This window comes from Meles meles, chromosome 2, assembly GCF_922984935.1.
Source record: "Meles meles chromosome 2, mMelMel3.1 paternal haplotype, whole genome shotgun sequence".
Classification (NCBI taxonomy): domain Eukaryota; kingdom Metazoa; phylum Chordata; class Mammalia; order Carnivora; family Mustelidae; genus Meles; species Meles meles.
This window is the reverse complement of record NC_060067.1, coordinates 33,870,050-33,884,189: the sequence shown is the minus strand read 5'-3', so window position 1 is coordinate 33,884,189 and position 14,140 is coordinate 33,870,050. Positions and strand designations below refer to the sequence as shown.

Here is a 14,140-nt window from a genome sequence, read left to right as displayed (position 1 = left end):
ATCACATTCTCCTCATATTCCCCTTCACCCTGTGTATCCAAAGTGATTGTCCTGGTCAGTCCCCTCAGCCTCCGACGCCCATCTGCCAGAGCTCCGGCACTATCTCTGGCTGGCGGTCCTCTGCAGGAGGGAGAGAGCTGGCGGGTGGTCAGCTGACGGGGGTGGCTGGTGGCCCTGTGAGTTGGGTGTCGGCATCTCCATGGGGCTGGCCTGTGGCAGGCACCCGTGTGCTCTAAGGTGAGAGGGGTGCATCCAGGAGGTTGGGAGGTAGGAGTGGGGACAGCCATGTGTTTCTGTGTGCTAGGCTGGAGGCCAGGGACTGAGCCGCCACCTGGATCTGTAAGGCACACGTAGTTGTAGAGCTGCCGCAGGTCCTTGACCCTGGTGAGCAGCTGCCCTTTGGGGCCTTGTTTGCCCCTTGAAGCTGGGTGTCAACCCCCTGGCCCTCTGCATGTATGGTGGCTACCCTCACAGTAGCGTGGCCCATCCTGCCCCACCAGCCACTGGCTTAGGGCAGCCTGACCTAGAGGGGGCTTCGTTTTATCTCTCCCAAACCATGTCAGTGAGGATTCTGAGCTGGAATTTGTTGGGAAGGCCTGTGGTTTCTTCAACTGCTATTCCCTTTTTAAAACCCATGTGGCAAGCCCTGCAGCAGGTGCAGGAGAGACAGTAAATTCTGTATTTACCAGAGCATTTCCACTGCTGCCCTGAGGGCACATGCACCTTCAATGGGACTTGGAATTCTGGAGAATTGCCTTTATGAAAAACTGGTTATAATTTTCTTTAAATCCCATCTCTTAATTTTCCCTTTTGTTACATTTTGGGGAACATTGAGAAACCATGAACAACTTTAGTAATGCAGAATTTGACTTCCATTTCTTCATGAAGGCTTTACTGCCAAGGACAATTTGGACCAAAAAATTAGTGAAGTTTGGTCTTCTGATAATAAGGATGCCTTCTGTATCTTAGACCTGGGAGGCATTCTAAAGAAACATATGAGATGGTTAAAAGTTCTTCCTTGGGTCATCCCCTTTTATGCATTCAAATGCAATGATAGAACCATAGTGAAGATGCAAACTTGGGACAGGATTTGTCTGTGGTAGCAAGACTGAAATACAATTGGTGCAGAGTCTGAGTCCCTTTAGAGAGATTATTTCTGCAGATCCTTGCAAACGAGTGTTTCAGATTAAGTGTGCTGCCAGTAATGGAGTCCAGATCATGACTTCTTTTTTTTTTTTTTAAAAATTATTTAGTTATTTGACAGAGAAATCACAAGTAGGCAGAGAGGCAGGTAGAGAGAGAGGGGGAAGCAGGCTCCCCACTGAGCAGAGAGCCCGATGCAGGCCTCGATCCCAGGACCCTGAGATCATGACCCGAGGTGAAGGTAGAGGCTTAACCCACTGAGCCACCCATGCGCCCCAGATGATGACTTCTGATAGTGAAGTTAAACTGATGAAAATTGCCAGGGTACATTCAGAGGTAACGTGGGTTTTGCAGATTGCCACTGATGATTCCAAAGCAGTCTGTCTCAGTGTTCAATTTGGTGCCACACTCAAAACCAGCAGGATTCTTTTGGAACGGGTGAGAAAGCTGAACACTGATGTCATCGGTGTCAGCTTCTACATGGGAAGTGGCTGTACTGAGCCTAAGAGCTTTGTGCAGGCCATCTCTGATGCCTGCTGTGTCTTTAACGTGGGAGCTGAGGTTGGCTTCAACATGTATCTGCTTGATATCAGTGGTGGCTTTCCTGGATCTCAGGATGGAAAGCTTAAATTTGAAGAGCTTAGCATCAAGTTTATCAGTTATAAAACCAACACTGGACAGGTATTTCCTGTCAGAGTCAGACTTGGGATTGAGAATCATAGCTGAGCCTGGCAGATATTACATTGCATTAGCTATCGTGCTCGCAGTTAATATCATTGCCAAAAAACCTCATATTAAAGGATCAGTCAGGCTCTGATGATGAGTATGAGTTGAGTGAACAAGCCTTTGTGTATTACGTGAATAATGGAGTATTTGGATCATTTAATTGGATCCTTTACGATCTTGCACATGTGAAGTCCCTTCTGCAAAATAGACCCAGACCAGATGTGAGGTACTATTCAGCTAGCGTATTGGGACCGACATGTGATGGCCTTGATCACATTGTTGAGAGCTGTGATTTGCCCGAGAGGCATGTGGGCGATTGGATGCTCTTTGAACAAGTGGGTGTTCACACTGTTGCTGCTGCTTCTGCTTTGGATGGGTACCAGAGGCCAGCTGGGTGCTATAAGATGTAGGGGCCAACATGGCAACTGATGTAGCAAATCCAGAATCATGACTTACAGCCCTAAGTAGAGGACTAGGATGTCAGCCCCTGCCTGTGTCCTGTGCCTGGGAGAGTAGGACGATGTGTTTCCCTGCTGCCTGTCCTTCAGCTAGCATTCGTGTGCGGGTGCCATTCCTGTAGCTGTTAACTTCAAGTCTAGCTTTAATTGTGGGATTTGGGGGGACAATTGAAATTAATTACTGCTAGTTTTGAAATGTCTTTGTAAGAAGGGTTGGCACAGATGTAACAATATGGAAGGCTAGGGAAATGGAGTCAGTTATCTGTGTTCCTGTGGAAACTAATTGAATATTTGTTTTTAATGGGATTTTTATTCACTTCTCATACACGCTACCAAAGAGTGCCCCTCAGCTGCTGAGCAAGGGTTTATAGCTTATACTTTGGCAGAATGGGCCAAAAGTTAGTGTTGTGACCTGTTTTCAAAATAAAGTATCTTGGGGTGCTTGGCTGCCTCAGTCAGTTGGGTGTCCTACTCTTGGTTTTGGTTCAAGTCATGATCTCAGTGTCCTAGGGGCAGGCTCTGCGCTGAGCTTTGTAACTCAGCGAGAAGTCTTCTTAGGATTCTTTCCCTCTTCCTGTCCCTCCCTCTTTGCCCCTCTTCCTGATAAATTTCGTTTAAAAAAAAAAAAGTATTTTGAGGGGCACCTGGCTGGCTCAGTTGGTGGAGCCTGAATCTCTTGATCTCAGGGTTGTAAGTTTGAGCCCATGTTGGGTGTAGAGATTACTTAAAAATAAAATCTATATTAAAAAATATCTTGAAATTAAAAAACAAAAACAAGAAAAAACAAAGTGACTGTCCTGAATTTTGTGTTGAGCTCCAAAAAAGGGAATAGACTTAAACATTTGTGTGTATTGTTTAGCTTGTTTTCATACTTTATTGTGTGGTAACTTATTGTGCGTATGCTTTTATGATTTACTTTTTTCATTAATTTTGCTAAGATCATAATGGTATATGTGTCTGGTTCATTCATTTTCATGGGGATAATTAGAGTACATACTTTTGAGGGTTGTGTGAATTAAATGAGTTGATAAATGCAAAGTCCTTAGAATAAATAGTGGTTGTCACACAGTAAAGGCTCAAAGAATGATGACCATTATTATATTTATAATATTCACTACTGTATAAAATCTATGACTATAACGTGGTATAACTGTCAATGCTTGTAGACATTTGGGTTGTTTCCAATTTGAAGCAACAGACCAGCGCTGCTCTGAAATACTCATATACTTTTCTCCTTCTCCTTCTGTGCAAGTTTCTATTAAGGCAAATATATTGCCCTAGAAGTAGAACTTGCTAGGTCACAGGTTATGCTTGTGTTCAACTATATCAGATAATGGCAACTTGTTTAGCAAGGTAATTGTGTCTGTTTGTATTTCCACCAGCAGTATATGAATTCCCATTGCTCCATATCCTTGCCAACATTAGATATGGATGTATTTCTTCATTTTCTTCTAATGATGGTTGTAAAATGGCTTTTTGTGGTTTCGTTTGGATTTGTCTATAATGAGGCAGCCATTTCTTCATACGTTTATTGGTTATTTATATTTCCTTTCCTTCTTACTGTCTTGTGCTCTGTTTTTCTAATGAGATGTCTTTTTCTTGTTGATCTGGAGTAATTCTTAAATATTGGTAGTTATCATTTGTTGATCCTATTTATTAGAAATATCTTCTCCCAATTTGACGCTTTTCTTTCCTTTTTTTTTTTAAAGGATCTTTTGATGGACAGATGTTTTGAATTTTGATTTGGCAGAATATACCCATTTTTTTCTTGTTTAAGAAATCTGTCTGTACCGGGCGCCTGGGTGGCTCAGTGGTTTAAGCCGCTGCCTTCGGCTCAGGTCATGATCTCGGGATCCTGGGATCGAGTCCCGCATCGGGCTCTCTGCTTGGCAGGGAGCCTGCTTCCTTCTCACTCTCTCTGCCTACTTGTGATTTCTCTCTGTCAAATAAATAAATAAAATCTTTAAAAAAAAAAAAAAAGAAATCTGTCTGTACCATAAAAATATTCTCTGTTGTCTGTTAGGTTTGTAAATGCCTTAACATGTAAATCTTTACTCTACCTGAAATTTCCTGTTTATAGGGTGAGGTATATTTACTTTTTAATTTTTATTTAATTATTTATTTTGGGGGGAGGGAGTTGTACTGTTGTCCCAGTAACCGCTTGATAGTCATCCTTTCCTCATTGAATAATATCTCTACAATACTTTTTTTTTACCCCCAAGATTTTATTTATTTGTGTGAGAGAGAAAGCACAAGCAGGGGAAGGAGCAGAGGGAGAGAGAGAGGGACAAGCAGCCTCCCGCTAAGCAGGGAGCCCAGCATGTGTCTTGATCCCAGGACCCTGAGATCATGACCTGAGCCAAAGTCAGATGCCTAGCTGACTGAGTCACTATAGGTGCCCCTCTAGAGTAGTTTTGAGTAAAAGAATTTATAGAATGTGTCCTTGTTTTGTCCCTTATTTTAAGATTTTATTTATTTATTTGAGAGAGACAGAGGGGGAGAGAGAGAGAGAGAGAGAGAAAGAGAGAGTATCAGAGAGGGAGAAGGTCAGAGGGAGAAGCACACTCCCTGCGGAGCTGGGAGCCGGATGCAGGGCTCGATCCTGGGACTCCGGGACATGACGTGAGCTGAAGGCAGTGGCTCAACCAACTGAGCCACCCAGATGCCCTGTTCCTTATTTATTTATTTATTTTTAAAGATTTTATTTATTTATTTGACAGACAGAGATCAGAAGTAGGCAGAGAGGCAGGCAGAGAGAGGGGAGGAAGCAGGCTCCCCGCTGAGCAGAGAGAGCCGGATGCGGGGCTCGAACCCAGGACACTGGGATCGTGACCTGAGCCAAATGCAGAGGCTTTAACCCACTGAGCCACCCAGGCGCCCCGCCCTGTTCCTTATTTTAAAGAAATGCATCTAAATTTTTCACAATTGAGTATGTTTGTTAGAGGTTTGTTTTATTTTTTAAGGAAATCCCTTCTTGTGTCAATTTTCAAAGTTTGAAAGTTGCATGGGTGTTGGATATTAGTGATTCTATGGTTGTTTTATTTTTTAAGGAAATCCCTTCTTGTGTCAATTTTCAAAGTTTGAAAGTTGCATGGGTGTTGGATATTAGTGATTCTATGGTTCTATAGCTTTTGTTCTTCAGTCTGTTAATTAGGGGCATTAATAGTTTTACTAATGTTTGACTACTCTTGAATTCCTAGGATAAATACAACTAGGTCTATCATATATTATCTTTTTTATACATTGCCAGATTGTTAGCTAATATTGTTTATAGGTTTGTATGAAAGCAACTACTTACTGTTACTTTTTTAATAAACTTTATAGCAGAAAATATAGGTGCTGAACTGAAAGCTCCACTTATTAAGCAAGAACCTCTCCAAGTAAGAGGTAAATATATTTTATTCTATTTTTCATTATAATGGTGTTTTGAATGTACAAAATTAGTTTATATAGAGTAGTTTATATAGAGCTCTGTATAATTGTATTATTCTGAGTGTACTGCCTATTTTTATTTTTCTTTAAATATACTGACGATAAAGATTTATTCTCCTGCTTATAAGCTAATTTCTACTGAAGTTCACTTCGCATTTTGGTTATAAATTTGGTGGTAATTATTTTTTCAAAATCCAAAAGAAGGAAGTAATGGCAAATAAAAGTCATCCATTGCTTTATCATTTTTAAAAAATATTTATTTATATATTTAACAGAGAGAGAGAGAGAGGGAGAGAGATCACAAGCAGGTAGAGGGGGGCGGGGAAGCAGGCTCCCCTGCTGAGCAGAGAGCCCAATGTGGGGCTCGATCCCAGGACCTGAGATCATGACCCGAGCTGAAGGCAGAGGGTTTAACCCACTGAGCCACACAGGTTCCCCTGCTTTATCATTTTTAGAAAAGTAATGTGGTTAAACAGACCAGTACCTTTCAGTTCCAGCATGTTTAAATCCAAATAGAGTTTGGACATTCTTGTCCAGCTTTCTTTTTTAGGAATAACTGAGTGACAAAGGCAATCTTGTTTGCAGCTCTGCTCTTTGTATTGAACTATGTCTCCTGTCTACAAAGCAGCATGTTTGACAAGGGCAGTAACTTTGTGACTAGAAGCACCGCGGCTTTGACATCAGACAAAAGTGGATTCAGTTTGTGGTTCCAGGATGTATTAACTGTATGGCCTTGAGCATTTTCCCTGTGCCACAGTTTTCTCCCCCATAAGATTGTGCTAAAAATGGGATTTCTTTTCTAGGATAACCTTGAAGATGATCTGTAGTATATATAGTGACAGTTAAGAATAATTAACATTGATAGCTGTCACCATCGTCAATACTCTGGGCCAGGACAGGCCAATAGGGATTTCTATATACTTTGAAGAAAATCTTTAAAAAGTAATTTAAAAAAACACTCAATCTTTCAAAAGAAAGAATAATTATTTGTTCCAGAGGAGTTCATCTGGATATAGAATTTTAGGATTATTGGACTAAGCCAGTTTAGAGACTTGAAACTCACAGAAAAAGTATCCCGAACTTCCTTAGATATATTTTTTTCAAATAAAATTTTGATTTTTATACTGAACTTTATGTTTGGAATGTTCTTCTTATTTTTGCATTCGATTTTAATAGTTAATATGATATTTTAAGAGTCTTTTTTACCTACTGTATTGATGAATCATTTTAGTCTTAATTTGCTCTTTCCACTTCAAAGTACAATGGAAAACTTGTTAATTAATATCTGAGAATAGAATATGAAGTAACAGGGTGATAGTTGGAAATGGAACACACATGACTTTCTGTTGTTTTGCCCCTGCTCTTCAGATATTTGCTTATTTTATTTATCTGTGTCATGCAATCGAAAGTCTTACTTTCTGATTTATAAATATAGACCTATATTGAGTGTAGTTTTTGATTCACAGACTATAATTGATGCCAAACTGGTACTTTGTTATTGATATCTCTGTTTTTGTTTGTTTTTTTGTTTTTTTAATTAACAACTTGATACTTGGTAGTAGGGAAAGTTTAGTAGAAGGTAGTATTTTACCTATAATCTGTAGTAAACGTTCTATAATTTTTAACTGATAAAAATATTTCTTATGTTTACTTTAGCTTTCTTATGGACTATGGTGAAACAGTCCAGCAGCTTTAGGCTTTTTTGACTGCAAGTCACATAAGAAATATTAATGACCTACTATATATATATATATATATATATATATATATATATACACACAAATTATTGTATGTAACTGGAACCAAAGCTTTCACAAAATGTACTTATTCATTGTATGTGGTATCTTTATTCACTTTCTATTTGAATTTTTTATAAAATGCCGGTTTTACCCTGCAGTTTAGAAAAATTGAACGAGCATGTGATTTTTATTGAAACCCCCTTTTCATTTAGACCCTAGACAATTTATTATTATTTTTTTTTAGACCCTAGACCATTTATATTGTATTAGTACAATTTAAACAGACCAGGAATACCTATACAGGGTATCCATTAGACAGAGGGTTGACATTTGGCATCAGTTACAGATGACTATGGAGATAAAATCTAGACGGCTACAAATGGAATTCTGTCCTAATCTGCACTTGGGAGACTTTCTTCTTCTGGTGCCATTCAGTGCATCAAGAAAAACATTAGTTTTTCTATGAAATTCATTTGTGAGCCCTCTTAAGTATCAGCATATGTTCATCTTCTAATGTGATTTCTAATGTCCATATTTATGTTTTTTTATATTTTTGGATTTAGTCAAAGCAGTCCTTAAGAAGAGGGAGTATGGACCAAAATACACTCAGAATAATTTCATCACTGGAGTCAGAGCAATAAATGAGTTCTGCCTTAAATCCAGGTACAGTAGTTGTTTTTTATAAAATGTGGTAGTTCTAGCTCATCTAAATAACCATGTGTTTCTTAGAATGTGTTACCTGCTGCTAACCTTGTGGAAACTTTCCCATGACTCCTTCCGAAATTGAAAAACTACTTTGTTCAGTTAAAAAAATGTTAAAATTGTTAGCTTATTAAACTGAGTTCTGCTTCAGTGTGAGCAATCCAGTCTTTCCTGGTATCTTAAACTCAAAGAAGCAGGTTCTTCAAAACATCTGTATCGCACAAGAACCTTAGGAGTTTTATTATTATGTTAATATGTGGCATATAAGATATCATCTTATCAATAAGATATTTGCGTATTTGTATGTTTAACTTTTTAAAGTGTTGGGTTTTACACTGAAAAAAATAGAATAAAGTGTTGGGTGTTTTTGGCTAGTGGAGTTGAGTAATTTAGTTACATTTATGTTCATACTCCAACTCCGTTGAGCATAAATTATTTTTGTTTTCTGATATCTTTTTGTTATGAATTTTCTTGTAATCATAGATTTGTTGAGATATTTGTCACAAATTAAAAATTCCCCCCCCCCTTTCCGTGTTTACCTAAGCAAGCCATTTTACATGGAAAATTTCTTGGCAATTTAGTGATCAGATTTAGCCTCTCGCCTCCCGCCCATCACATCCTCTATGGTATATTATCAAGAAATAAGAATTTTTATAATCAGTTTTATAACTTACATACCTATTAACAACCAGTCATGACATTGATTGATGTAAAACAGTGTCCTGTTTCACATGGAGTATTTCATTTAGTTCTCAAAAGAATTTTGTGAATTCAGTAGATTAGGTATTGCTAGCTCCACATCGTAGGCCAGGAAACATAGTAAAGATGTCACTGGTGACCCAGCTCATTTACTAAGTCAGCATCCTGGGGTTAGAATACATATCTTTGATACCTTGTCCAAACTTTATACTAATATATGATGGTTGGTTGTTGATTTATTGTATTGTAATTTATTTTAAAGATTTTATTTTATTTTTTTTTAATTTTATTTATTTATTTGACAGAGAGAGATCACAAGTAGGCAGAGAGGCAGGCAGAGAGAGTGAGAGGGAAGCAGGCTCCCTGCCGAGCAGAGAGCCCGATGCGGGACTCTATCCCAGGACCCTGAGATCATGACCTGAGCCGAAGGCAGCGGCTTGAACCACTGAGCCACCCAGACGCCCCTGAAGATTTTATTTTTAAGTAATCTCCATACCCAGTGTGGGGCTCAAACCCACAATCCTGAGATCAAGAGTCGCATGCTTCACTGACTGAGCCAGCCAGGCACCCTATAATCTCCCAAGTTTAATTTCTTGGAACTTATACCAGCTTTTTATTTATAGGCCTTTTCATATCTCTTCTAAAATTTCCACAGGAAATTTGATCAAATTTAGAATGACTGTTTAGCAGTGACTTGATGAATACGTAAACCTTGAGAATGGAAAATAAATAACGTGGAATTGACAGACACTCTTTATAACTTGATACCTATAAATAGTATTATCATTTAGTATCACCACTTAGTATTAATCTGGATATAAACAAGTATGACTATAAATTTTAATTTTAAATTCTTAAGTAGAGGATGTTACTCTAATCCATGTTTTTTTCATACATCAGACTTTGCAGTGGGGTGTCCATAGCAGATAAAATACAAACACTGATGAAGGAATTACATCTCTGCCTATCATTTTATGGTATTTTCAGTGAGCATCAAGAAAAATTTTTATTTTTTCACTGTCTCTAGACCAAATTTTGTGTACAAAATGCCAAACTGATCCTTCTGCCTTAAACTGATCTGTATAGTCTTTAAGGATCAGGATCCAGGTAGTGGCTTTTACCTACCCCTAATAATCCTTCTAAGAACAAAAACTATGTGAACCTTTTCAGAATAAATTCATCACGTTTCTTTCTTCAGTGATCTAGACCAGCTTCGAAAAATCAGACGAAGAAGTCCCCATGAAGATACTGAGTCCTTTACTGTATACTTGAGATCAGATGTGGAGGCAAAGTAAGAACATGCTTCTTCTAGAATAAATGTACAAGGCAAATTTTAGATTCATAAAAACCAATATTGGATAGAGGTTTTTAAATGATCTATTTTAAAAGAATATTTTTATCTTTACAAACTTGTTTGTGAATTACTAATATGTACTAGTTAACTAAAAGTATTTGATAATTTATAAGAAAATTTGTTGTTGAATTTACTCTTACTGTTTAGTTAATTTAGAAACATTTTTTAAGTCCTATGTATTTTTCCTAAAGGACCTTATGCTTTGTTGTAAGCTTCTCATGTAGTTATAGTTCATCTTCATTTAAATATAATTAGAATAAAGTCATTAAAATTGTCCATTGTTGATGGCCATATATGTATGCACAGATCCTTGGAAGTTTGGGGAAGCCCTGAAGCCCTTGCCAGAGAGAAAAAACTGCGTAAAGAAGCAGAAATAGAATACAGAGAAAGTAAGTATATTCAGTTTAAAGTGGAGTTAATTGAAAAGCAAGTTGTAGGTAAAATTGGGCCTTTAATAATTGTACTCCCTAGTAGTTGCATGCCTCTTGGCTTTGGCTCTTTTGGTTCTAGCAAATATTAATTGCCACTTTGGGATTCAGTTACTTTTTAAAAACAGTATCAGGACACCTGGGTGGCTCACTTGGTGTGTCTGCCTTCGTCTCAGGTCATGATACTGGGGTCCTAGATTTGAATCCTAGCATCAGGTTCCTGGGTCGGTGGAGAGCCTACTTCTCCTGCCTGCTGCTCCCGCTGGTTGTGTGTTTGCATGCTTGTTCTCTCTCACAAATAAAATTTAAAAAACAAAATAAAATTAAAAAAAAAATAAAAGCAGTATCTATTTTTTTGTGTTCTTCCTCTATAGCTCTTTTAAGGATGATGAGAGGAAACAAAGCTGGTTGGTGGTTTATTATAAGATACATGAATATTATAATTTATGGTCTGATTTGAAGATTACACTTGTTCTAAAAGTGATTGTGCTTTCTTGCAGAAAAGTCTGTTAATTCAGTTTCCCCGTTTCTACTTTACTTTTCTCATTTTTCTATTTATTCCAGGGAGAGTCGCATGAATTGGGGGGAGGGCCAAAAGGAAAGCGGGGGAGAGAGAGACACAGACTCCCACTGAACACAGAGATGCCAGGCTGATCTTCTGTCTCGTGAGATCATGACCTGAGCTGAAACCAAACCTGGATGCTTAACTGATTGAGCCACCCAAGCACTGCCTGCCCCCAATTCTACTTTAATTCATTCATTCAGCAGATATTTATCAGACATTTACTGTGAACTAGAAGCTGTGCTGGATGCTTGAGATTTAGTTGCAAATAAGACTCCCAGGGTAGGGCGCCTGGGTGGCTCAGTGGGTTAAGCCTCTGCCTTTGGCTTAGGTCATGATCCCAGGGTCCTGGGATTGAGCCCCGCATCGGGCTCTCTGCTCAGGAGGGAGCCTGCTTCCCACCCCCACCCTGCCTCTGCCTTCCACTCTGCCTACTTGTGATCTCTGTCTGTCAAATAAATAAAATCTTAAAAAAAACAAAAACTCTCAGGGCATTTAACACTCCAATAGTTGAGTGACAAAGCCACCTTTATAGAATTAGGATTCAAGATTATGTGAAATATAATTTAGCTAATTCTTTGATTTACATATATGTATGTATTCATTAATGTCAAAAGTGTTGCACACTTGTGATTTAAAAAAGGATACAAAAATATAAAGAAAAAAGTCTTCTTTCATTTTCTCTAGTCACCATCTCATTTTACTTCCTATAGATAATTGTTGCTGGAAGTTTGGGATATATCTATCCAGAATATTTCTCTGATGCATTTTCATGCATTTTATATAAATTTTATATAAATATATAAATTTATATATAAATATATAAAATTCATGCATTTTATATAAATTTTATATATATATAATTTATATATACATTATATATAAAATATATAAATTATATATAATGTATATATAAATTGAATATATATTATATATAAATTATATATAAAACATACATTTTATATATATTAAATTTATATATAAATTTATATAAATTTTATATACATCATTTTTTTCACTTAAACATAAATTGGTGACACTATACCTATTGTTTTGCCTCTGGTTCTTTATACTTACCAGTGTAACCATAAACATCTTCCCATGTCTACATACAGAAATCTACCTTTCTCTCATTCTTTTTTAACAGCTGCATAATATTCCACTGTGTGGATATAATTAAAAAAAAAAGTTCTCAAACTTTTTTTACTATTACAAAGAATACAATAGTCAATATCATATTTCTTAAATATATAATACCATATTCTCTTATTACAAATACATAGATAAAATGTTAGTAGTATTTCAAGGTCGAAGGACATGGGCATTTTAAAATTTAATAGAATATTCTCCAAAGGAATATGGTGCCAGTTTACATTTACACTTTAAGTGTTTGAGGGTGACTATTTTCTCAAACCCATGACAATGTTGGATATTACCATTGTTTTAACTTTGTTGTGTATTCGATGGGCAGTAGATGATATCTTTAATTTTGAGTTTCTCTGGTGACTGCTGAGGTTGGTTATCTTTAATATGTTTATTTATTTTTCTTAACTCTTCTTCTGTGATAATTTTTATATCCTTTACTCCATCTCTTACCTTGTGTGTCTTCTTAAATTGATTTCATGAGTTTTTGGTAGATTTTAACTCTTTAATTTTGTATGTTCTAAATATTTTTTTTTCTTTTTTTTTGGAGTTACCTACTTTTTAAAAAATTTTTATTTATTTTTATTTCAAGTTTTTATTTAAACTCCAGTTAGTTGACATATAGTGTAATATTGGTTTCAGGAGTAGAATTTAGTGACTCATCGCTTACATATAACATCCAGTCCCTTCCATCAACCCTCAATTTGTTCTCTATAATTGAGTTTGCCTCCCTTTCTTTTTTTATTCCCTTTGCCTATGTTCATCTATTTTGTTTCTTAAGTTCCACATATTAGTGCAATCATACAGTGTTTGTTTTTCTCTTACTGACTTACTTTGCTTAGCATAATACAGTAGCTCCATCCACATTGTTGCAAATGGCAAGGTTTCATTCTTTTTGATGGCTGAGTAATATCCCATTGTAGATTTATCACCACGTTTTCTTTTATCCATTCATTAGTCGATGGGCATTTGGGTTCTTTCCATACATTGGCTATTGTTAATAATGGCTGCTGTAAACAACAGGGTACATATACTTTGAATCAGTATATTTGTACGCTTTGAGTAGACACCTCATAGTGCAATTGCTGGGTGGTAGGGTAGCTCTGTTTTTAACTTTTTGAGGAATCCTCTGTACTGTTTTTCAGAGTGGCTGCTCCAGTTTGGATTCCCACCAACAGTGTAACAGGGTTCCCCTCTCTGCGTTCTCATCATCTGTTGTTTCCTGAGTTGTTAATTTTAGCCATTAAGGTGAGGTGGTATCTCATGGTGGTTTTGATTTGTATTTCCCTGATGATGAGTGATGTTGAGCATCTTTCCATGTGTCTATAGCCAGCTGTATGTCTTCTTTGGGAAAATGTCTAGTCATGTCTTCTGCCCATTTTTAAACTGGATTATTTGGGTTTTTTGGGTGTTGAGTTTGGTAAGATCTTTGTAGATTTTGGATACTAACCCTTTATCAGCTATATCATTTGAAAATATCTTCTGCCATTCTTTAGGTTGCCTTTTTAGTTTTGTTGTTTCCTTAGCTGTGCAGAAGCTTTTTACCGTGGGGTGCCTGGATGGCTCAGTCAGTTAAGCATCTGCCTTCGGCTCAGGTCATGATCCTGGGGTCCTGGAATTGAGCCCCGCATTGGACTTCCTGCTTAGCAGCGAGTCTGCTTCTCCCTCTCTCTCTATGATCTCTCTTGTTTTTGCTCTGACACAAATAAATAAATAAAATCTTTAAAAGAAAGAAAAAAGAAGAAGAAGAAGCT

The 14,140-nt window shown here is 37.2% G+C and overlaps 1 protein-coding gene and 1 pseudogene across 4 annotated transcripts in view; both read left to right on the top strand.

Moving 5' to 3' along the window:
* SLC30A9 (solute carrier family 30 member 9) overlaps positions 1–14,140 on the top strand; it is a 98,534-nt gene that overhangs the window by 23,609 nt on the left and 60,785 nt on the right. For all 4 annotated transcript variants that reach the window (XM_045997503.1, XM_045997502.1, XM_045997501.1 and 1 more), the window contains 4 exons: positions 5,652–5,714; positions 8,062–8,161; positions 10,098–10,190; positions 10,560–10,642. In XM_045997503.1, the coding sequence (XP_045853459.1) occupies positions 5,652–5,714; positions 8,062–8,161; positions 10,098–10,190; positions 10,560–10,642 (339 nt within the window). The remainder of the gene's footprint in view (positions 1–5,651; positions 5,715–8,061; positions 8,162–10,097; positions 10,191–10,559; positions 10,643–14,140) is intronic.
* LOC123932450 lies at positions 841–2,449 on the top strand (annotated as a pseudogene).